The sequence below is a fragment of the Trachypithecus francoisi genome, unplaced genomic scaffold, assembly GCF_009764315.1.
Source record: "Trachypithecus francoisi isolate TF-2019V2 unplaced genomic scaffold, Tfra_2.0 Lachesis_group12, whole genome shotgun sequence".
In the NCBI taxonomy this organism is placed as follows: Eukaryota; Metazoa; Chordata; class Mammalia; order Primates; family Cercopithecidae; genus Trachypithecus; species Trachypithecus francoisi.
The window spans coordinates 79,798,791-79,823,601 of NW_022681457.1; the positions used below are offsets into that span (position 1 = coordinate 79,798,791).

Consider the following 24,811-nt stretch of genomic DNA (forward strand, 5'->3'; position numbering starts at 1 on the left):
TTTCCCAAACCCTCAGCCATCACTTGACAGAGGCTGTGTGCATTCCTAGGATCCCAGGAGCCCTGTGTTCAGGATATTGGGTGCCATCAAACTGGGTGAGGGGCTGTGAAGGGCCTTTGCTGGGCTCCAAGGGGGACTTGTCTGTGCTTCATCTGGGTGCAAGGGGTGGCAGAAGCTGCCAACTGGACCCAGTTCTGAGGAATTCACTGTGGGTATCCCAGAGAAAATGGGCAACTAAGGCTGGGGATCTGGGCAGATGGGCCTGGTGAGCAAGGTGTCAAAGCAAGTCTGGAGTCATGGGGTTACTCCGGGGCCTTGACTGTTTTTCTCCAAACAGCTTTCTGTTGTGGGTGAGGACTTACATGTAGCTTTGAGCACATCTGAAGCTGAGCTACCTCACTGGCAGTGGGGAGCTGTGGGGGTCAAAGTGCCATCTCTCCAGTGCTAGCTGCCCAGCCTCGGTTCTGTGAGCACATGGGAGACTTGAAGGTCCATCCTGGATAATAGGGTTTCCATTATTTCCATTTGAGAATCTAGGCAGTAGCTACACTGGGATGATGGTCACTAGAGATACATTTGGAGACTAGAACAAAAGCCTGAGAGGCAGATAGGGTGATCCCACTGTGCTCTCTGGTATGTTTCAGGGGACTAGAAAGGGATAGAGGCCTGGGGCTTGTGTTTGTACCAAGCTTGTGGCCACTCCTGCCCTAGGTTGGGGGATAGAGCTTGCATCCCCTCTGTACCCCCAAGCTCTGACCTCTTCTGTGATTAATGAGCTGACGATTCTGCATCAATAAAGAATTAACCTAGAGCCCCTACCCATCAATAGTCAGGAGCCCAGATCCCCAGCCCCACCCCCATCCAACCCAAATGCTCCAGGGCCCCAGAGCAGACCAACCCTGCACAGTGTCATACACCTATAGCTAAGTCCTTTCCCCCATCCTGCCGCTAGGAATTAACCCCCTAACTGCCTCAGCCCACCTCCCCTAATTAGCTCCCCCACCTCCCCACACAACACACAGGCAGCAACTGTTTATACTGGTTTAATCCATGTCAAATGTAGTTTACAAAGGGAAAGGACAAGTACCTTTGTATAGAATATACAGACACAGCATCACACCATAGGGCCCACGGGAGGGTCGGGGAGACGACACTTTTTCCCTGGGAAGGGCAGCTCTAATCCCAGAAATGGTTCTCAGCAGAGGCTGGGTGGCCAGGAGCACCGTCTTCCAGTCCCCCATCTCAGCCTCTGCTTCAGCTCGGTTCGCGTTTCCTGCTTCTACCCCCCCAACTCCTTATAAAGAGTCCCATGAGCTAAGACTAAGGAGAGGATCATGTCCCTTGGGGCATGTGCCCCACGTCTGGGAGAAGAAATATACACCACTGAACACCGAGCACGTGGGAGAGGGAAGGGACACCACGGGAGAGGGAGAGGCAGGTACCCCAAGAGGTGGATGAGCCGAGCCCCCAGCCAACCCTGAAGGAGGCACTGCTTCCAGGGGTTCTTAAAAAAGAAGAAAATCATACAACCAAAGGGGGAGGGGACAGGTAGAGGGCGAGGAGTTGTCCCATTTATACACAACATTGTAAACATACATGGTCTATATTACATGTGCTTCAGTCTGGTGTTTGCATGTCTGTCTGTCCATCTGTCAGTCTGGGGGCTGCATCTCAGGAGCCGTGCCCCACTACTCCCCCAACCCCCACCTCCCTGCCCTACCCTGGGAACAGAGCTGGAACAGGTATGGCCCCCAAACCATAGGTGGGAGCCAGCAGGTAGTGCCTGGGCCACAGCCTCTACTCTGGCTCCAGAGTTCTGCGTGTGTAAATGTGTGTGTGTACACGTGTGAGTATGTGCATGTATGTACATGGGGAACCTGTGTGCAAGTATGTACAAAGGGAGAGGGTCACTGTCACAGAGGCTGGGGGCAGGTGGGGCTGCTGGAGGCGAGGCCTGCCTGGGGCAGATAGCTCACAAGTAGATCCTCCGCAGGTCTCCGGGCGCTGTGATCGTGTTGCACTGAGGGCAGAGCTTCTTGGCACCCTACAGGGAGAACAGGGAGGGCTCTGGTCTACACAATGTGCCATGTGTGCGCATGCGAGCACCTGGGCCTGCAGCCATGTCTCTCTGCACCCGTGTGTGCTGGGACCTTGGTCCTGTCAGCACAGGCTGGGGACGCATAGGCAGCTTCTGTGAGCAGGCAGGCACGCTCCTGTGTTGGGGGGACGCCAGGATCAAACCGCCTGGCCGGCCCCGCAGCAGGAGCCCCGGTAATGAGAACAAGGCTGGGTCCAGCTGTGGCAGCCGCAGCCCTAACGAGATTACACGCGGCCTTTGATCAGGACACAGAGCCCACGTCCGAGCCTTTTATTGCTGTCTCCGGGCGACATTTTAATGGCTGCTCCTGAGCGAAGAACAGGGGCAGGAGCAGAAGGAGCTTAGTAATGGGACGGGGAGGGGCCAAGGCCCTGGTCCTGTTTACCCACAGCCAGCCTCCTCCTGACCCTGGGCCTCACCAGTCTGTGTGATGCAGTGGGCCTTCGGGGGGCAGGGGGAGGGGAAGGGAGAATGCAGTGAACTCATGGAGGGGGAGAAGTTCCTAAACCTGCAGTGGGGGAGGAGGCAGCGAGCCTGGGGGTAAATATCCTGTTCTCCTTTGCCCCATGCTCCCCACTTCCCCCAGGCAGGCTCAGGCATAAGCACGGACATCTGGGCAGTGCCCGGAACGGCCTCCCATTCCCCGACCCCCATGCCACCTCACCAGCGTCCGCAGCCAGCACTCCTCGCAGTGCACGTGCCAACACTGGATGGACGTCAGGGGCATCGAGTACGAGTCCTAGGGAGGAGGGGGCAGACAAGGGGTCACTCTTGAGGCAGGTCCACCCTCCGAAGAGCCCAGAGCTACAGTGCGGAGACGCTCTCCAACTCCCACAGAGGGCGCAGAAGCCTGACCAACGGAACCCCTAGGTTCTTTTCTACTCACCATGCAGATGAGGCATTTGTAACGGTCCCCACGAGATAGCTGCCGTTCAAGTTCTCTGACCCGAGCCTTCAGAGCCTCAAACGTGGTCACAGCTGAATCTTCGGTGATTCTGTAAAAAGGAAGGCATGGTTGGGTAGCAGGCGGGCATCTCCCATTTGCACCTCCAGCCTACACCTCCCTTGAATTCCAGAACCAAATACATAAATGTCCCCTAGGCATCCCTGCCTGCCCCCTTCCTCTGATAACCCAAATCTGCAAATTCCACATTCCAGAACTAAACTCCTCACCCTCTCTGTTCCTCCATTCCCATCCGGATGAATTTTTACACCACAGATACCAGGGAACCATTTTCAACCACTCCTTCGCAGTCTTCCCAACAACCCAAATCTGTCATCTTTCCTAGTATCTCCAGCATCTCTCCACTTCTTTCGCCCCTCACCACCACTAGTCCAGGCTCTCAGATGTCTTGCACCAATTCCTCCACTAACTTTTTCCAGACAGCCTCTCTGCCTCCAGGCCCCTCATCTCCATTCCACTCTCCCAGCACCTAGAAGAATTTATGTTCTCAAAGCGAATCTCTCGTGGTGTGACTTCCAACCTTCCAATGTCCCCCTCAGAGTAGAGCTCCACCACACTCCTTGGTTCGGTTCCAGCCCGCCGCACCCCTGAGGACCTTGCCATGCATTTTATGCTCGACTGCTACGTGTCACCATCCATGCCACCTTTTTCACTGCCTTGGCCTCTGCACTGTGATCCCTCCGCACCCCCTCACCTGACTCACTAGCTCTGCCTCATCATTCAGACCTAGTTTTGTTCTCATGCCCTCCCAGAAGCCTTTTCTAGCCCCCCGAGCCAGCACTGCACAGTGGCTCTCACAGGCCCCTGTGTGAACTCCACCACAGCAGTGGAAAGTTCCTGAGTGTGGGTTCCCTGAGGGTGGGCTGCTCGCTCTACCAATACTATGGCCAAGAGCCCACCTCAAGCACGGGGCATGAGCAAACACCTGCTGAAGAAAGGGCCCGTCCAACCTCCAGGGAGAGGGGGAGAGATGCAGGGACTGGGTGGGTCCCACATGATCTAGGTCCCTTTGCCACAGGCCTGGCCTGCCTCCAGGGCTCCTTGTTACTTCCTAGGCATATCAGATGCCCTGGTAGTCCTGTCTGTGGGCCAAGCCCTGCACCAGAAGGTCCCTCCTGCATTTCCAGGACTCCTTGGGCTGCACTGCTGAACAGGGAATAGCTAGGACTCTCTCAAGGAACCTTCCCACCCTCCTAAAACAAGTGAGTAGGACCCAGGGGAGCTCACAGAGGGAGGAGAATGCTTCTTGGAAGAGTAGAAAAGATGGTATAGGAGATTGGCCTTAGGGAATAATAATGATAATACAAATAAAATAGCTAAAATTTATTAAGCACTTACTAAATGCCAGGGATTTTACTGAGGGATTGATAATTATTATCTTATTTATACCTCACAAAAACCCCATGAGAAGATTCTAATATCTCCGATTTATATACAAAGAAACTAAAGCACAGAAAGATTAAGTAGCTTGCTAAAGGTCCCCACAGAGTCAGGGAGATGGGATTCAAACCTGGCAGACTGATTCCATGATCAACTAGCAATTGTGTGACTGACCATGACTGTACCGGCTACATCCAGGAGGAGGGGGGTTCCAGGCCAAGAGGCCCAAGATTCCAATCTGGCTAGAAGGCCCATGTGCAGGCAAAGTGCTACAGTGAGAAAGGAGATGGCATGCAGGAGGACCTCAAATGCCACACCTGAAGGAGCTGAAGTTTATCTCATGGACAGCAGGAAGCTGCTGAGGATGCTGGAAGAGCGGGGTACGAACAGCTCAGGTTTCACAGATGTACTCAATCAGGAAGCAGAGGCTGGACTGAGAGCAGGGGGAATCATAAGGGAGGTGGACTTTGGGCAAGGACAGTCTCCTGGGGGCACCTGTCCTGCAGTTTAGGGGAGACAATCAGCTCAGAAAGCTTGAGAGCTTACAGGTGGTCTGTCGTTGCTGGATGTGAGTGGTAATGGGAGTGCAGGGAGGGTAGTGGTCACATTTCATGGGCAATAACAAACTTCAATCTCTGGCCTTTTTCCTTTGGGGAGCTAGCAGCAACACAGAGCATGACTCCTTAGTGGCTGTGTCCCTGTATAAGGGACACTTAAATCCACCACCCTAGGGTCCATGATTCCCTCTGCCTTGCCTCTTTCCAGGGATGCCAAGAAAGGCTCTGACTCGTTCCTCCTGGTACTGGCTGATTCCCTGGGGGCTTCCATTTATCCCTCTGGTTCTGAAAGTCTTTACTACCCCTTCTCTCGTCACAAGTCCTCAAACAGCAGGCTCCTTCCCTGGCATTTTGCACAATGCCCTATGTGCCATCCCCATCTGGATTACAGGTAAATTCCTGATAAGGAGACAAGGATTTGTAGCTGTGCTCCCTTCCACTCCAAGGACTAAGCTGAGAATTTGCCTAGTCCTATATGGGTATTTCAAAGATGGGGAAACTAAGGCCTGCAGCTGGGGGCAGCCTACCCCAGAATGGAGAACTAACTCCCAAACCTCAAATCAGAGAACTGGAGCTGGAATGGCATGAGGCCAGGAGAGAAAGAAGTCATTTCCCATGCCATCTCCAAGAGCTACAAGGCCACACTGAAGGCCAACAGCCAACTCCAGAGCCTGCCTATCCTGGGTGTGCTCAGCACACACCTGCCCTCCCATCTTAGCTCTGGCGAAATACCCAAACCTCCAACCCCTGGTCCAGGCTGGCTGTGAGCTATTCCTGAGTCCCTCCAGGGCATGGGGGGTGGGGAGATTCCTGGAGGAGCCATGGCATCCTACCATTCCTTTTCCCTGCGTAGTAAAACAGATCTACGGCAAGAAATAGAGAAATCTCGGGGACTGACGGGCCCCAGTCTCAGCAGACCCAGACCCAGTGGAGAGCTCTGCACATGACTGAGCCAGTCTCCACCTCATCATAGAGATCCCTGCCTATGAGTGCCTGTGCTCACACAGGTGGGACAGAAATCCTGGCTCCCCCCAGCCTTGGGTGGGTTGTACCTTCATGGAAGCCACTGGCTCTGCCCCCACCTCCCCCTTGGGCGCCATCCCTGATTAATGATCTTGTCTTTCTGATTTATGAGCAGCCCCTCCAGACGAGGGTGGGTGCCCCTTACAACCCCGCCCGCCCTGCTCAGCTGGAGTAGGAGAGAATTATTAAATAAACATCCATACGTCATTCCTCCCCCCCACAAGCTGGTTGCGCCGAACCCATACGGCCCGCTCCGGCGCTGACACGGAGCAGCTGCGGTGATTCATGGGCAGCCGGGCCCTGCGCCGCGGCCCATACATCATGCCAGCAGCACTCGCGGCCCCGGCCGAGATAAACTGATCAACCACAACGGGCTGGAATGAATTTATGACAACACAAAATGGAGGGAAACAAATGGGAGGTGACCCTGGGCCACCGACCCGGCCCTGCACCGGCCTGCAATCCACTCTCCTGGCAGGAGGCAAAGATGGAACACTGGCCCTGGAATGAAGAGGCTGCCTTTTAACCCCAGGCAACCTAGCCTGCAGTCAGAAGGTGGAGTGGGTACTGGAGTTAAGCAATGACCAATGGCAGCAGCACCAGGCAGCCCAGACTGGACAATGCCATCTCCTGAGGCCAGAACTGGCTTTCCTTGGGCTTCTGGGAAGTCAGGGAGATGCCCAGCTGATACTAAATCTTTGTGGTTCCCGGGGATCCAGGCCAGGGATTGCCCAGCACTGCGCGAAGTGCTAATGGATCCCTTTTCCTCTGCCAGAGAACCCAGGCCAAAAATTCCTACCAGAAGTGATGAGACCCAATGTTCCTGCCTAAAACCCACTGCGAGTGCCACCCGGGACAAGAAAAATGAAACCAATTTAGCTCCCGATTAAGAAACAGAAACTGGAGATGAATCAAGTGCGCCGGCTGGGCTGGGCGGCCATACATCACATTCCCCGGGTGGAGGCCGCCACAGCGGGCGGGCAGGCGGGCGGACTGCTCCTCCCTCCGCCAAGGCTCCCAGGGCCGTGGCCCAGCGATCAATTCACAGAGTCACGCTTAGCACCAGCTGGGCTCCACTGCCGGCTGTGTGCCCAGGGCAGCAGCACTGAGCTGCACTTGGGAGGGCCAGAAGCCCTGGCAGCAGGCCTTCCTGCTAGCAAAGGGCCCCTCCTCCCACTGAACTGCGGTCCCAGGGCCCCCTCCTGGCCAAACACTTACTTCTCGATGTCGCTGTTCTTGCAGGTCTTCTGCATGGCCTCCTGCTTGCTGCTTTCACCATTGCTGGTGGATGGCATCTCTGCTGGGACAGAGGGGCAACTCACACTCCGGCCAGACTGGGCAGCACAGGTGAGGGGTTGGGCTTCAGTCAGTCACCACCATCCAGGGATACCCCCTCTCCCCCATTACTCCTAACCTGGGGCAGGACTTACCGTCATTGGCCCATTTAGAGAACTCAGGCGTGATGCGTGTGCTGGGAGGGCCGCCACTGGAGGAAAGGAGGGAGGAAGAACAAAGTGAGGCCTGAAGGCGGGCAGGACAGCCCTGAGGGTCAGTACTGGGTTGACCCCTGCCTCAGGGCTTCCTCTCTCTCTACTCCACCCCCCAGGCCTGTGCCCACACTTGCTTTAGGACTGCGCCCCGGAGTGCCTCTCTCTCCTTGGCTTCACCAGGCTCCTCGCCTGTGCAGGGGATGACATCAGCCTCTGTATATCTGGCATGGTGGTCAAGGACAATGGATCCTAGTTTGCAGCAGGCCATGAGGGTTGAATCCTCAGGAGAGCATGCCCCTCCTGGCCAAAGCTGACTCTGGCCGGGGGGGTGGTGCAGATGAATACCAGAGGAGCTACTTTTCTTATTCCCTGTGGCCTGCCGTATCAGCCCCACCAGCACCCACAGTGCTCCAAGGATACTGTGGCTTTCCATACTCCAAAGTGTCATCCCCATCCACATCCAAGTCCGCATCACTGTCCGGGTTCTCTTTGCCACTGCACATGATGAAGCCAGAGCCTGTGGGAAGCAGGGTGTGAGGAGGGCCTGCGGACAACAAGACTAGGCCGAGGGTGCCCCTCCTGTTGCCTGCAGGTAATGGTTAGGCTTCGGACCTGTTAAAGCCCAGAGGGAAACCTGGGCCTGGGATATATAGAGCCAGATACTTCAGTGTCCCTGACCCTGACATTTCAGGCCCTTCACTCTGCAGACTTCATCTTTCTCTGCCACTGTATGCTGCTCCAAGTGGTCTCTGCTCATAAACTAGCCCATTCACACATTATGTCACGTCCTTGGGGGACACTCAGCCCCAGGCCTGCTGTCCACCTATCTTCCAGGTCTAGGAAGAACAGGAAGAGGACAGAAAAATTCAGGTCTAGGAATTTCACAGGAAAGGAGTGGGGCCTCCCCCTATGCCCCATTATCCAGCCTGACAAGTCCATCGGAGGAAAGAACAGGCTGGCTAAGGCCAATGAGAGCCACAGAGTGGGACCCCCGGCCAACATCCTGATTTTGGCCGCTAGGTCCTTGCCAGCAAAAACACCAGGCAGCTGTTCAAATATTTGGTGTCTGAAGCGCCTGACATTAATTATTCATCTCCACCTCACTCAGCCCAGATTCCTGGACAAGTGCAGTTATAAAGGGATTAAGAAGGGACAGACGAGGGAGGACAGGCATGCACACCTACTTCTCAAAGCAGTCCATGAAGGCAACCAGGCTGAGCGGAGGCCAGGCCATGGGCCAGGCAGGCGGCTGACCCCTGAGGTGCATCTGGCAAGCCATGGGTGGGCTCTCAGCTCAGGGGGAGGGGCGAGCTGCTGGGGCTACACCAGGCCTGCTCACCTGCCAGGGGATCTCTCTGTCATCCAGGACCACCCTTCCTGATAGCCCAGGGTCAAGTGCTATAGAGTTGTTCCCCCCAGCTCCCCACTTCCTCCCAGTGGGTCTCAGACCACACCTCACTAGCTAGCACAGCCCTGCCAGGGACAAAAGAATGTGAGACTCTGTGGCTACTGGGATCAGCAAAGAAATACTTAAAGAAGTGAGGAAGCAGCTCAGTGTCTGCCTGATGATTTCAGACATTTCTGCTTGTTCCTCTCAGGTCCTTATACTCTCATTAGGATATGTCTTGTAGGGAGTCCTCAGGCCTCTTATCTGTTCCCTCATCCTGCTTACCACTGAGTTCTGACCACCTTTCCTCCTGCTCCAAAACCATCGATGGCTCCCCACTGCATGCACAACCAAGCCCAGACTCCTCAGCCAGATCCATGAAGATCCGGGTCCATCTATGTCTTTACCCTTGCTCTCTACTAATTCACTCTGTAAACCCCATGCATGTAGACACAGAGACTGCTCACCAAGCCCCAAACATACCCTGTATATCCCACTCTGAAGACCCCTGCCATGCTATTCACTCCATCTGGAATGTTCTCCATTTTTCAAGCCCTGAAAAACACTGAGTCTTGATCCTTCTCCCTTCTACCCCACCAGTCTCTGGTCTCACAAAGATACCACCAATCCCAAAGGTAAGCAGCACCGGGAAGGAAAGACGCCGGGCACAGCCTGGGCTCCACCTCTCCCTGACAGTCCTCATTTGCCCTCTACCCCGAGGCACTGACACACTTGAGGCAACAAGCAGGTCAGCAGCAGGGCCATTAAGCTGAGAAAACACCAAGTTACAGCTCTGTCTCCTGTTCACAGCCAGGTGTCCTGACAAGCAATTCCCGCCTTGTGGGTGAGTGGCACCTCTATAAACCCTCTGACGGTTTGGGAGACAAACTCCACCATCAATCAGAATGTAGCTATCAGGTTCACTTACAGCTTGCGGCACCCAAGCCCTGCCAACCCCCCTTCCCCAAGTACACGCAGCTCAGCAGCTGGCCTCACATCCTCTGCTCGGTCTGGCCCTGCCTAGCCCTGCCTTGTAAGTGGAAAGCAGAGAACCCTGGCACCACATGTGAGCCCAATATGGCTCCATGGCAAAGCAGAGAAAACAAGGTACTCCAGGCCGGGCACAGAGGCTCACGCCTGTAGTTCTAGCACTTTGGGAGGCCAAGGCGGGCGGATCACAAGGTCAGGAGAGCGAGACCATCCTGGCTAACATAGTGAAACCCTGTCTCTACTAAAAATACAAAAAGAAATTAGCCGGGTGTGGTGGCCCGCGCCTGTAGTCCCAGCTACTCCGGAGACTGAGGCAGGAGAATAGCGTGAACCCGGGAAGTGGAGCTTGCAGTGAGCTGAGATTGTGCCACTGGACTCTAGCCTCAGCGACAGAGCGAGACTCTGTCTCAAAAAAAAAAAAAGAAAAGAAAACAGGGTACCGCAAAGCTGCCAGGAAAAGCTCCAGCTCCTCAACACAGAAAGTAGCCCTGTGGCCTGAAGTCCTTTTCTCTGCAGTCTTACTGCCCACCATGCCTGGCCCAGGACTCATATTCCATTAAACAGAGCTACTGTGGTCTCCCAAATCCTCTGTGCTTTCTCATGCCCCCATGCCTCCATACCTCCTGCTCTCTGCCTAGAACCTTCTCCCTCCTGGTCTGCAATGCACATGCCTGCTCCTTTGGCAAGTCTGACTCAGCCCAACCATGCCTCCTACCATTAACTCAGTGCCCACACAGAGCAGCTGCTCTCTAAATCCCTGCTAAAGGAAAGAACTCACACCTCAATGCCATTCTTTCAACCTTTATTGGGCTCATCCTCTGGTTGGCTCCATGTTGAGAACAGAGAGCTTCAAGACCTGATCCCTGTCCTCACGGTGCTCTGCGTGGTAGATGGGGCTTCCCAGCTTCTTATACACAGGTGGCCCTTCCCTGGTGTCCACCCAGACTCCTGTGTAACTCCAGAATCATATTGATTATCACATATTGTCACTGTCCCTCACCAGACTAGAAGCTGCAAGGGTCCCAAGTTTGACTCGCTGTTGTGATCTCAGCATCACCCAGCAGTACTGGCTAAACACTGGCGACACTGCTGTATTAGGTCCTAGTTAGTGGGTGGCCTGGAGAAATCTCTGAGGATACAACTTTCCTTATCAGATCCCAGCTCCCAGTCCGGCAGCAGCTTTCTGTTCCTCTGGCCAGTCAGGCAGGATGGACAGCACGACACACTTTTTTTGCCAAAGAAAAGGCCTCTGCCTCTGGTCTGAGCCATTCACTCTGACCCTGACCCCATCCTCCAGCTAAGACAGATGTTGGGAACCTCTCCCTACCCCCACAGGTGTTCAGAACAGGCTGCTGCCAATTTCACTCTTGTGCTGCCCCAGCCTGCTCCAACCTCTTTCCCAGCACATTAAACTTTATTTTCTTAATGAAATGTCACTTGCTGACTTCTGGCAGAATCATAATAAAAAGAAACGGTCATAAAGCCGTTTTATGCAGACAGCACCCCCGCCAGCTTGCCCCCTCCCGCTTGGAGAGGAAGGCTCCACAGTTGTTTGATGTTCTCAGCTGCTGGAATATCCCAAGCCAGTACTCAGAGGCAAGATGGCACAGACAGCTCCTTTCCAAGTCTCTGGCTCCTCTTCCATGTAGCTCCAGGGGTAACAGGCAAGCTGCCACTCCTACTGCTGCTATCCAGGGAAGGAACTCAGCCCCCAGGACCTCCAAGATGGCCCAGAGTACCCTTCAGTCACCAGGGAGGGCCCCTTGCTACGGTTCTGCCCCACCTTAAAGTGGCATAAAGGCCTGAGCTCCCACCCACAGGCAACCTAAGCCTGATGGTCAAGGATACCCAGCAGGGTGGTGCCCGAATTGCCCATTCCTGGCAGGGTAGGCAGTGCAAAAAAAAATCCTTCTCCTCACAGTGAAAACTTAGCAACAAAGAGGGAGAGAGTTAAGTGCAGAAATGAAACACAGGTCTACATTTTGTAAAAATGACCCTTCTCCCATAAACTCATTTCTTCCTGGGTTATTGAGAAGGGAGAAAAAAAAATCAGTGTTAATTTAATCAATTGATCAGATGATCGACTGAGAAACTAGAGATGCCCGTTTACTGGGGGTAGTATCATCCTGGAACCTGAAACCACAAAAAAGGAGGCATCGATTTCCTCACCTGCTGCTCCCAACAAAACCAGAGCCCAGGGAGAAAGGAAAGTCTCGGGGCCCTCCAGAGGCCTGCGCTCTCCAACACGGAGGGCAGGGGCAGCAGCTTCCGGCGAGTTTTACGCTGGAATTAGTTACAGATGCAGTTACGGTGTCTTGTGTAAACGCCATCGATTGGGGAGCTGACAGTCTGGGGAGCTGCGATGCGGGACAATCAATCGGCCTGCAGTGTCACCTGCCACCTCGCTGAACAGTTGACAATGCAATTATCCAGTGTGGAGGCAGGGAGTTGGCGTGTGTCAAGCGCACTTAGCCACTTGCCTGGCCTCCTCGGTAATGCGTTTCACTGCCTCACGCCAGGAGAGACGCAGAGAGACAGACGCCGTTTAAAACCATTGATACTTGCTCCTTCTGCCTGCACTCCCTGTCCTAGCTTAACAATTGTGTTCCAAAAGGCGATTAAATCCCGCCAGTTGCCACAGGGGACAGAAGGTGCCTTGCTCCTTGCCACCTCTCCTCACCCCTCCCAACAGGCAACAGAGATAACTAAAGGTGGTAAGGAGTCACAAGGCAGCAGCACAACCCTCTCCACTCCAAGACCGCCTCCAGCAGTGTGCTGTTCTAACACCTGTCACTGACTGGACTGACTGGACCAGGAGCAGAGCTGCACCGGGGGACATTTTTAGCACCTGGGGCTCCTTTCTTTTGAGAACCAGCACACCAAAGGAGGCAGCAGCTAGGGCAAGGCCTATGTGCCCATGCCCTGGGGCTTACAACACCTCTTACCCCCTTGCCCCATACTTCTGGCGCTGAAATTTTATCAAGAAGTAGCCAGATAAAAGATTTGTGCCAGGCTGGGTGTGGTGGCTCATACCTGTAATCCCAGGAGGTCGAGGTGGGCGGATCACCTGAGGTTTCAGGAGTTCAAGACCAGCCTGGCCAACACGGTGAAACCCCGTCTCTACTAAAAATACAAAAATTAGCCGGGTGTGGTGGCACATGCCTGTAATCCCAGCTACTCGGGAGGCTGAGGCAGGAGAATCTCTCGAACTCAGAAGGTGGAGGATGCAGTGAGCCGAAATTGTGCCACTGCACCCTAGTCTCCAGCCTGGGTGACAAAGTGAGACTCTGTCTCAAAAAAAGAAAAGATAAGATTTGTGCCACAGCTGCTCTGCTTGTTTGCTTCATGACTTCTCATCCAGCTACTTGGAACCAGCTTAAATGTAAGGAACTCATGAAAGATAAGAAACGCCTCACGCCAGGACCTGAGCAGGACAGAGACTGTGCACTGCTGACTGTCTTAACACCCTTCTTCTCCCTACCCACTCCACCTGTTTGGTTCAAAGGGGCTTCATGCTAGATTTTAGCAATGCATTCACCTCCAGGGCTTAAAGATATAGCTGTAGCCTTCTATTTCCTGTGATGCTTCCTGGGAAATTCCTCCATCTCACCACTCTTGTGACCACATCATTGCCACCTTATTTGAAACCAATCATTCCCATGTCCTCCTTCCAGCATGTCCCTTCCAGATATGAGGAGCTCTGGGCTCCCCAATGCAGTTGGGTGAACTCTCACTGGCAACCAACACACAGGAGGGACCACAGCTCACCACTGTAGGTCTCTTCTCCAGGATCCAGGAGCTAGATGGAGGACAGGAGAGGAAAGGCATGGCTCCTTAGTCACACACCTCCTTAGACTACAGGTGGAAGCAGGCTTGTCTTAAGGGCTGCATAGTTAGGTTTCCCCTGTAGTCTGCTTCTCTAGCCTAGAAGTCCCTTGCTCAGCCCAGGTTTGGCATGGTACCCAAGAAAAACATCTTTTCTCCCTAACTGCGGATCTCTTTTAATGGAATGTTCGTGGCGCACTAGGTTCTGTGTGCTGCCCTTTATGTAAAGAGCAGTAGCAGGTTAGAAAATCTGTGGTTCTGAAAGGACAATCAACAGCTTAGGCACACAGCTTAAGTATTTCTTCTAGAATTGGGAAGGTCAGAGTGCCTCCTAGGCAGCAAAAATTCCTTCCAACTTAGTTATTTGAAGTAATACCTATTTCCTTTAGTCTTTTCAAAAATCTATTTCCAGTGGGACCTACCTCAGTGCTCGCCTGCTCTGTCTGGTTATTTTGTCCTAAAATACCAATCCGAGCACTCCCAGGCCTGAGATATCTGGGAGCTCCTCCTCAGTAACCACAGGTCCCCATCTCTAAGGCCTGTTGCCCTCAGCCAAGTGTCTCCACTGAAACTCTTGCCTGTTCACTGCTTCCCACAGCAGATTACATTTGAGGTAACTGATCTGATCCATAAGACCAACCCCCAGGGGCCTGGTGGGAAGCTTTGCTGAGGATGACCAAGGGGCCCTAGTCTGGGAGGAGGGATGGGGGTGATCGGATACAGGAACTTATCTGCAATTCTTCACTTCTTTCATATCTAACAAGGACAGCAATCTCTGTTCTGTCAGCACGCACAGCGCAGTTTAAATGGGCCTCGCCACTCGCCTGCTCATCCTGCCTCTGCCTCCCTCTCTCTGAAGTCGGCTGGGCAGCTTCTTCAGCTGGCGTTATCACTCCCTCTAACCGGTCTTGGCAGGCAATCTAATTCCTCCTGAAAAGGTCACCGCCATTTTAACTGCCTTTCAATCACATTAAGCACGCGCTGCCCGGCTTGTGGCCCGGCCCGCCCGGCGGGCGATCAATGCGCTGCACTGACACCAGCCCGCCTGGCGGGGCCACACCCAACCCCCCAAGAGTTGGGGCCTCTCGGTCCTGGCCAGGGAGGGTAGGCTGACAGATGGCCAGCTTTTGCAGACAGGGTTTTGGGGGCAGAGGCAGTAGGGATCAGCCAGAGCCTCCCTTTGATAGTCCCCCCACCGAGGAGCCTCAGCCTCCTCCGCTCCACTGCGCCCCGCTCTCTGCCTCGTGGCCCCCGCTGATCTCGCTGTAAAACAGCCTTTCAAGTCTGCCTGTCTTTTGACTGCACTAAGCTGTTTAAGAGGCGGCAGCAGCTTCTATCAGGAAAGCTGGAGCAATTCTCTGCAGATAAAGGCACCTCCGGCCCCTGTTCCCTCTTCAAGTCTCACTCTCATTCTCGCTCTCCAAATCGCTCAAAGAAAAGCCCCCTTTGAACTCCCCTCAGGAATTCTTGAAAGGAACAACCTCACAGTGTAAACACTCAGGGAAAACGGATACCCGCCCAGGGCCTAAGAGCCCCTCACACTGCTCTGCAAGTGCATCCCGGCACTAGGGAAATACTCTTGTCAAATCAGCAGGCCCTTCGCAGCTTCATCCTCCGTAAGCCCTGTCTGGTGCCCAGAAGCCATCAGGTCCAGGTCTGTGCCAAGGAACCTAAGAAGTTGCCACAGCAATGGAGGATGTGAGCAGTTGCAGCTGCCAACAGCGCTAACCAGAGCGGCATGCTGGAACTGACCCTGTGTGGCTGCCACCGAACACCCATGTGTCCAACTCACAGGACAGACAATCGTCAGCTCTGCTGCTCACTCTTCTAGGGCCTCAGACACTCTAAGGCTCCAGTACAGGATGAGTGAAATGGCAAACTCACACTCTCCAGCTCCAGTTCAGGGAGACGGTTTGATCTGACTAACCTTCCTGATTTATGTTTTGGCTTGCCCCCAAACACCTGGGTAATGTGAGAGACGCCCAGAGGCATAATGTCCCATCTGGGCTCTTAGCCCCTTCGTGGAACCAGTCTGCACTGGACGGCCCTGCAGAGACCACTCCTCAGCATCCGCCCAGGTAGCGTGGCCCCATGGAGGCAGAGAACTTCTTCCCAGCTGCTGTGATATTCCCCAGGGACCATACACAGCAGGACTCCCAAAGGTGTTGCCCAGAGAACGAGAAGCAGACGGGAAGCAGATTGGCTCGCTTAATGACCACAAGCTGCAGTACCAGCTGTGCTCATGCACAGAAAGAGAGAAGAGCTGGAGGCCAAGAGGCAGACAGCTCCCCTTTTCCCCTGCCCAAGGCTGGGGAGTTTAACAAGTCACTGACCCTGGGCACCCAACCAATTCTGCTGTATGACCTGGTGGGGGGTGCCAAGCCTTGCTCCTCCAAGGAGCTGGGTGGGCACTGGAGATGGGCAGGGGCCTGCATACTGCTTTGCAGCAACTGGGGAGAGCCCAAGGGAAGGAGGGAGCAGCTGGGCCCAGGCCCCTCTTGCTTCAGGGCAGAGGGCGCCCAGGGAGAAGGGATGGGATCAGAGCTAAAATTAGATTCACCAATGAAGCTCATGGGAGGTCAAATTTTGCCATAACTCACTCTCTCCTCTGTAACTGATTTCCCTGACATAGGGCTGAAGAGTAGGAGGAGGAAAATCCAATGTGTTTGCCTGGAAGCCCTCAGGGCCCCCAGTGCTGGAGGTGTACAGCAGGTTGCTGGATTCTCATTTATCAGCCTTAAGAGGGATGGAGTGATAAATGCATAACCGTCCCTTTAATATTTTATGCAGGTGCTAACGCGGCTTGGCTGTCACCTTCAATGCATCACCCGAGGCTGAGAGCCCCCCTCGTCATTCCTAGCTTGCAGCCTCACAATTCCATTTCCCCACCCAAATACATCCATTTTAATATGCACATCACAGGCAGGCAGCACGGTCACAAAGGAGCCCCACCAGCAGCAGTCCCCACGTGGTGGAACGGATGGATGACCAGCCACCAGCCTCGGCCTCTTGGCTCCCAACAGATGGATACCCAGCAGAGGCCTGGCACCAGAGTGCCACTGTCTATGTGTCAGCTGCTTGTACCTCGGAAGCCACCTTCCAGAAGAGTGGTGGCCCGTATCCGCTTCTGCCCACACCATTCATACTCCTCAAAGCGGCTGTTGTTCTCATGCTCGATGTCCACAGCATCATCCTCAGCCATGCAGGAGCCTTCCCTCTGTGAAGAGCAGAGCAGGATCATGCTGGGCCCAGGCCATCCCCACCTGCTCCCCACAGTCTGCGACGAAGGCACAGCTCTAGCCCCAGCTGTGGTGCGCCAAGTGGGCCCTCAGCTCTAGGGCTCCTCTGAAGCAAACCAATTTAGAGGTCAAAGACCTGGGCCTCTTCCCAATAGTTTTCCACTGGAGCCCAAGGAGGGAATGAGTGAGAGTGAAAGCAAAGGGAGAGAGCAGTGGACAGAAGTGAAGAAGCTGCTGAGACCACATGGAGACCCCAAGAGCCCACAGATTCAGGGGTAGTCTGCAGCTAGTGTCGGGGGAAGGGAGCGGGGAAGGAAGGTGGGTGGTGATGGCCCCTCTACCTTAGAAAGGCAATGCTCCACATGCCTACTCATCTCCTGCTCCGATCCTGCCAGGGGGCGGTTGCACAGGGGACATACCTGCCCTTCATCTTGCTTCCTCCGTTTCATTTTCCCAATCCGAGCTGCACGGGGGAACCGAAAACAAAGCACAGAACAAGCAGATGGTCACTGCAGCCCCCAAAGTCCCAGTGGAGCTGACACACCCTGACCTCTTGCCAACCACTAGCGTTTTTATTCAGTGCCTGATCTGGCCCTCATCTTGAAGTACCTCCTGCTCCTTTGGGGACTGGGCTTTGCCAAGAGCACCTGGGAGGACACTGGTGCTAACTAAGCCAGTGAGTAAGTCTACTCTTTGGCCACAGCTGGTGCAAGGTCTACCCATACCTTTATTTGCAGTGTTTAGTAAGAGTCCAATGGGCAGACACTCCATGTTGCTAGGTATCTCTCCAGAAAGCCAAGACCATGAACTCTTTTGGTGTCGGGAAATACAACTCTAAAGAGCATCTCTTGGCTAGAACCTAACCCCTCCAGTGGCCTGACTTGGCCTGCTGTTCACTCATCAGCTAAATCCTCTTTTGTTCCTGGGCCAAGAGCCCTGAGGTACAGCTCCTAGCATCCCACCTAGAATCTTAACAGGAAGAATTTCTCTGAGGTCCACTAATCCCATTTTACAGAAGAGGAGACTGAGGCCCAGTCACAAAGGTAAGAAGGTCTGGGTCAGACCTTTGGCAGCCAGGTCAGAAGGCTCAGGGAACCCTGAGAAGGCAGCCCTTATTGTGCCCACCCAAACCTGTTCCATCATTTCTAATCAGTACAGAGGGGCTGGCAGGCCCTGGAGGCAGAGGGCTGCCTGCCATGTTGTCCCGCAGGGGGCTCAGTTCCAAAGTGCACACTGCAAGCCCACAGCACTGCTAATTAATGCTGAGCGATGCAATCATTTCTAATTAGCTCACTAATCCCTCTCTGTAGCCCTCCTGTCACTGAAGCAGGAAGGGGTCAAAACAAGAAACTCTGTTCCCTCTAGTCCCTTCCAGAATGCCACAGCAGGATCAGAGATGGCTACTCTGGGACCAAATTGATGGGGATGGGGGAGAGCCAGCCAAGGAAGGAAAGGTTCTCCAATGCAGGGCCAGGAAGAACTTTCTCATGGACAGTGACCCTGACAGGAAGTTCATGAATGCAATCTAGGAGGGGAACACAGGTGAGAGCTGCTATGTTACAATTTAGAGCTTCTACTGTGTGTCAGGCTCACAGCCAAGTACGTTACCCAAGGTAGCTCGTTTACTACCACTTGCTGAAGCTAGATTGCATTATCCCATTTTAACAGATAAAGAAACCCAAAGCTTAGAGAGATCAAGGCACGTGTCCAAGTAGCTAAAAAGTGGCAAAGGCAAGATAGGAAACCAGGCCTGACTTCATAACCTAGAATGCCCTTCTGTTCCAAGGGGACCCCCTAACTGAGCAGCATCAACTGACTGGTCCCGGTGAGTGTGCTAGAGCTCCAGCTCCTGCCTGTTGTGAGCCTGAGGCAGGGAGCTACTCCAACTTCAAAACAGAGCGACCCCAGAAAGACCCAAACCAAAAGGAAAGCTACCATCCTGCCAGAACTGGGCATGGAGTTTGAGAAAACTTGGTCTGTAGCCCAGGTCCATCTCTTCAGTTTCCTGTGTTTTCACTGTAAGTGACATGACTGTGTCCGAGTGCCCCACTTGACTTTGTGGACAAAGATCGAGAACTCTTCACTTTGGCTGCCCAAACTCCTGGAATCTCAAACTTAGGTAGCCTTGACACTCTAGAGCCAGGGCTGGGATGGACAATGGACGTGAAACCTCAGAAAGGCATTGAGCAAAGGACCCTGAGAGTTTTAGAAGTGTAGTATGGAGCAGTGTGCCAACACAAAGCTTCCTCCCTACCATGCCTACACCAAGAGAACGCCTCCCTGGGTAAGAAGGTGCTGATGATACCACAATGTTCGATGACTAAGGAAACGAATCTCATGGAATGGTCAAGAAAAGCACGATACTGGATGTGCTCCTTGCTCAGGACACACAGGCCAGCAGATGATCCCTTGTAGTCCCTGGAAAGCACCCTGATGGACTGGGCTTCATTTGGAAATTCTCAGAGAAGGAAGGCAGGTTTGGTTTTCACCTTCCCATTCATCTTCTAAATCCTGAACTAAGCTTACCAAAGTGTAGTACGGAAAGTTCTGTTCTCTATCCAGAGGCTACGTATGAGTAGGAAGAATCAAAGCATTTGCCAAGTAGGTAGCATGGCGTGGTTGGAGAAACACGGGCTTTGGCGGGAAACAAACTTCAAATGAATCATGGCTCAGTTACATCCCAGCTGTGTGCTTTTAAACAAACCACTTTCACCTCTCAGAGCCTGTTTTCTTATTCACAAAAGGTGTGTAATACTCCTCTCAGAGGTGTTGTGAGAATGGTGCTTAACATGGCGCCAGCTCATCATGAATGTTCTCCCTTTTCCAGACCAGGGCTCAGCCTGGCAGCAGAACCCACGTGGTAAGAGCTGGGGATCTTGAACTCCATGGCCTCTCTCACTTACCAGCTGGTCCAGAGACCCTAAACCCCTTACACTCACCCCCCAGATACCACACCCCAGTAAGCACAAAAAGCTAGGATCGTTCAATTGTATTCAGCAAACAGGAATGCTCTAGAGGTTTGAATCCAAAAGGGGGGCTGCTAGGTAGTGCATACACGGCCTGCTTTCAGAGAAGGCCTCTAAGAGCTGTCGAGCCCACGCTGATCACCTTTGTGAAATGTGGGCCGACTGATAACTCAAAGAGCCCTGGGATGAGTTAGTTCCTGTTGCCGTGGGAACTCCAGATCTCACTGTATTGTCAAGTCTCAGCAGAGAGGCTGTATTCACACTACTGGGCACTGATTAAAAACTGGAAGAAAAACATTCTCAGCGCCCTGCAGGTTTGTATAGTGAGGTCCCAGCAGTTTGCAAATTCAAAGCTGAGTTCCCGAGTAGAATTGTGTAGCTCGTTCCTCATTCTCCGGCACTTATTGCCCCCACCCAGGGCTCTTCAGGGCCTTTAGAGAGGTTTGGGCAAGGGCTGGGAGCCATACCTCCATTAGACAGACGGGGAAACTGAGAGCGGCAGCTTTGGTTTGCACATACTCAGGCGCCGTGACTGCGAAGAAGCCAATGGGCCCAAAAGTCGAAGAGACCCAGGCAAGCCAGGAGCGGCAGGCAGTGAGGGAGGGAGGAGGCCGGGGGTGGGGCGGAGGGAGGGGCCGGGCAGGACTCACCATTCAGTCGGGTCTGCCGGTTGGCTCGTACTCGCAGAAAGGTCTGGGAGAAGATCGCGGGCAGATGCAAGAAAAGAAAAGAAAGCGTCAGGCGCGGCCTGGAGTCCTGACCCCCGCCCCAGCACCGGACCCCCAACCAAGCCTGCTCCGCCCCAAACAGCCCGTAAACAAACCTACTTCCTCCCTCCCGCCGGCCCCTCTGCTCCTCCGGCCGCTCCGGGCTCTCGGCATAGCCGCCGGACGCTGCTCTAACGGGACCCCGTGGCCGCTGCGCGGTGCCGCCCCAGCCCCGGCCTCCGGCGCTCTGGGCCCCACGGCCGCCCGGCCGGCGAGGGCGGCGATGCGGGCGGATTCCCCCCGGCTGCCCGGCGGCGGCGGCACCTCAGCTCCCAGCGGCGGCGGCGGCCATGTTGGCCCTGATCACGTGATCTGCCGCCGTCGCGCGCTGGGGGTGAAAGTTCACAATGCGGGGGGGCGGCCGGACCGAGACCAGGAAGCTGCCGTTTGTACTCCGGTAGCAACCAGCAGAAGCCTCCCCGGGGTCCCTCCCACCGCCCGTGAAGCCTACCAACCCCAGCTTTAGCGGCTGCAAAGTCCTTCCACCTCCCCCCTCCACGCCCCCTCCCGCTGCGGGGTTCCTTTCGCCCCACCGCCCGGCCCCAGCTCCCGCCTCCTGTGCCTGCCTTCCGCGCGGCTGCCCTTAGGGCAGAGGCATCGCGTTGGGCGCTTTGCAGGGGACAGGGCGTCGGAATTCCCGATCGTCCGTGGGCGATCCCCGCCCAACCCCTAGGCCACCCAGTTTTGTTATCAGACGACTCCCAACATGTCAGCTGTCTGCTGCACGGCCCCTGGAGCTCCCATAGGCACTGCATACCCACATGGCCAACATTAAACTCAGTATCCTCCAAACAGAGGCCTTTCTTTTGGGTTCCCTATTCAAAAGAGGAAGCCATCATCTACTCAGGTGTGCCCACAGAGTAAAGTTGAGAGTCGCCCTTGACCCCACCTTCTCCATCCCTCACACTCAGTCCTTTTCTAGATCCTGAAAGTCTACTTTGAAAGGTCTAATTTTCTCAACTCCACCTCTGTATCTCCTACTCATCCTTCCTGGTCTGTAACTGAAAAATAGCTTTGCCTTGTGTAAGAGTACATTCATCTCTGCGCCGTTATCATAGCTTGTGTAGGTTTTTATCAGTGGACTGACCACTTCAGGGTTGGGGCCATGTGTGAGTTATTTGGGTGAACCCAGAGCCCAGCATGGTGCTGGGCATAGGCAAGTCAGCCCTGAGTTTTTTTCCATGGTTGTACCTACCTTGGTTGTCGTTGTGCTCCAGTCATACATAATCTTACGAGCTCTCTAAATTTGCAGCTGTTTCCTGTCTCATCTTTTGGTCTCCAGCTTCTCTCTCTGCAACCCATCCTCCACACTACACACAATGTGATCCTTCTATTGGATAAAATTAACCCTCTCCTTCTTTAAATCCTTCAGTGGTTCTCCACCAAGATCTGCAACCTGGCATATAGGCCTGCCCTGCCTGCCTCGCCAGACTCTTCTCCCACTGCTATTCTCTCCCTTTACACTCCTGCCACTCAGCTTTGCAGAGCTAACTGTAGTTCTTTGAGCACTCCATGCTCTGGACTCCAGGCCAGAGAGCCTCCATGGCCTCCAGTATCCCCTGCTTGGTTAACTGTTGTTCATCCTTCAGGACTCTGGTAAGACTTAGTTCTGTCCCCCAAGCCTGGGTTTGATGCCTCCTCTGAGTTGTCGCAGTTCCACTGCTTCTCTTTGATCATGTATATTTTGACTGTTTGTTTACATATCTGTCCCTTGTACTTGGGAGGTCATCTCTAGCCATTTACCCAGCACAGTGTCTTGCATGAAAGAGACATCAGTGGGAAGGGGAGAAAGACTTTATGAGATAAGCCCTGAGCCCAGTGATGGGTTGGTTGGGAAACAGTCTCGGATTTAGGGCCAAACAGACTCAAGTTCAAGTCCTAATTCTGTTACTTGCAATTTATATGTTCTTAGAAAAGTCACTTCTTTCTAGGCCTGTTTCCTTGGTAATAGATTGGGGATGATGAATACAGTTGCTATGAGGTTTAAGTGAGATAATGATAAAGAGGGTTAGTCAGCAGGGGCTAAATGAGAATTCAAACTGGAAACCAAGGCTGGGCACGATGGCTCATGCCTTTAATCTTAGCACTTTGGGAGGCCAATGCAGGAGGATTGCTTGAGCCCAGGAGTTCAAGACCAGCCTGGGCAATATAGTGAGAACCTGTCTCTATCAAAAACAAAAACAAAAACCCAGAAACCAGTACCCCCTGCTTTCAAGGCCTAGCTCAGTGACTTTAAAAATCCAACATAGCTGAACAACTACTACATGCCAGGCCTTGTGTAAAGAGCAAGGGACGGGATACCCAGCTAGTCCCTGGGTTGCTTTCCAGCTTCATCTACTAACTTTCCTTGCATTCTACTTTCTAGCAAAACCAAACTACTAACAGGTCCCCAGATATATCATTCTGTTACACCTCTATGTTCTCTGTACATAGTGTTGCCTTTATATCTGGAGTAACCTTTCTTCCTTGTCTGCTAAGTGAACTTCTATTCCTTCTCTGAGTCCATTTTCAGTCATTATCTCCTGTGTGAAGCTTGCTCCGATTTTCCCGTCCTTCTGCTGTAGTATCCTAGAAACTTATTCTTTATTATTAATTTTTTTTAAATTTTATATTTTTAGTAGAGACAGGGTTTTGCCATGTTGCCCAGGCTGGTCTTGAACTCCTGGCCTCAAGCAGTTTACCTGCCTTGGCCTCCCAAAGTGCTGGGATTACAGGCATGAGCCACTGTGCCTGGCCCCTAGAAACTTATTTATACTCCTGTCATAGCACTCAAAACACTGGACCGTAATTATCTATCTGCAAATCTAACCCCTTGAAGGCAAGGACACTAAGCTGAGCATGAGTGAGTACTAGATAAATGTTTAAGTAAAGGAAGGATAAGACAAGGTCCTTGCCTTGGAGAAACTCCAAGTCTAGTGGAGTCAGATTCATTGTGAAAGATTAAATACAGCCAGAATTATTTGCATCTTCTCCTATCAAGAGCTGCCTTTCCTCATCCCTTGATTATGGGCTAGCTTTGTGACTTGCTTTGCTTAATAGAAAGTGGTAGAAGTGATGTGTGAGTTCCAGATTCTAGGCCTCAAGAGGCCTTGTAGCTTTGGCATTTACCTTCTTGGTGTGACACTGCCCTGAGATTGCTAAGTAAGAAAGCTATTGAACATACTGGAGGATGGGAGGCCACATGGAAGACAGCCAAGACACCCAATCTCCCAAACATGCGGTGAGGCCATTTTGGACTTTCCAGCCCAGCCTGTCCTCCAGGATGAATGAGCTGCATGAGTGAGGAAATGCCCACTCAACCCACAGCATCATAAATAATGAGTTGTGTTAAGCCACTAAATTTTGGGATGTTTTGTAGATAACGCAAACATACCTAAACAGGTGATCACAATGTAGGGTGAACAGGGGCAATAACCAGGACACACAAGGGTCATGAGATAGCTCATCCAGAAAGGCTTCCTGGAGGAGATGATATTTGGGCAGGATTTGGAAGGATAAATAGAAATTTGATGGAGTGGGGTAAAACAGTTCTGTTAGAAGAAATAGCATGTGAAAAGATATAGAGGCAAGAAAGGAATGCGTCATCCAGGGAGTGGTTAGCGTTAGTTCAGTGAGCATAGCCCATAGGATTCATGGACAGTATGTGGAATGGAAGCTGGACATACAGGTTGAATCCATATCACAGAAGGCCTTGCTGCCATGATAAGGAGCTTCAGCTTTATCTTGTAGGATACAACGTAGTTTGATTTGTCCTTTAGGAGGTGTGCTTAGAGTCTAGAACAGGGTCTTGGGTCTTAACCTGGGCTTCAGAGATCTCTAAGTGGTACTGGGATGGCCTCTAGAGCTTTCCTAACCTCCTGAAATTGTATGTATAATACTGCATGTGTGTGTGCCTGTGTGGTATGTAAAAACACATGTGTATGTTTTTAGGCAAGAGAGTCCATAGCTTTCCTCATAGTCTCTAGGAGATAAAAGAAATACTGACATTTGTGGGGAGGAAGGTAGGTCAGGGAGTTGAGGCATTGTTGCCTGATGGTTACTCTTTCCTAGTTGAACAGATGGGCAAGGTGCATGCCATGAGTGCAGTACAGAGGACAGGCCTCTGAAGGTGGGGCTCTGTCTGTT

The 24,811-nt window shown here is 53.1% G+C and overlaps 1 protein-coding gene and 1 long non-coding RNA gene across 4 annotated transcripts in view; one reads left to right on the top strand and one right to left on the bottom strand.

Moving 5' to 3' along the window:
- Positions 1–1,027: 1,027 nt before the first annotated feature.
- RNF220 (ring finger protein 220) overlaps positions 1,028–24,811 on the bottom strand; it is a 247,497-nt gene continuing 223,713 nt past the window's right edge. Inside the window, exons 1-11 of one of the 3 annotated variants that reach the window (XM_033226694.1) lie at positions 20,747–21,010; positions 20,570–20,612; positions 17,295–17,416; positions 16,799–16,931; positions 7,933–8,029; positions 7,647–7,733; positions 7,453–7,508; positions 7,241–7,319; positions 2,985–3,093; positions 2,763–2,837; positions 1,028–2,044 (exon numbers count right to left, since the gene is read on the bottom strand). In XM_033226694.1, the coding sequence (XP_033082585.1) occupies positions 1,973–2,044; positions 2,763–2,837; positions 2,985–3,093; positions 7,241–7,319; positions 7,453–7,508; positions 7,647–7,733; positions 7,933–8,029; positions 16,799–16,931; positions 17,295–17,416; positions 20,570–20,612; positions 20,747–20,800 (927 nt within the window). In that variant the 5' untranslated portion in view covers positions 20,801–21,010 and the 3' untranslated portion in view covers positions 1,028–1,972. Of the gene's footprint in view, positions 2,045–2,762; positions 2,838–2,984; positions 3,094–7,240; positions 7,320–7,452; positions 7,509–7,646; positions 7,734–7,932; positions 8,030–16,798; positions 16,932–17,294; positions 17,417–20,569; positions 20,613–20,746; positions 21,011–24,811 lie in introns of those variants that run through there. The other 2 variants (XM_033226697.1, XM_033226696.1) reach the window with 2 other exon arrangements.
- On the top strand, positions 7,264–19,672 carry LOC117092704. The gene is made up of 2 exons (XR_004440881.1): positions 7,264–7,369; positions 16,505–19,672. It is a non-coding gene; the product is annotated as an uncharacterized LOC117092704 (long non-coding RNA).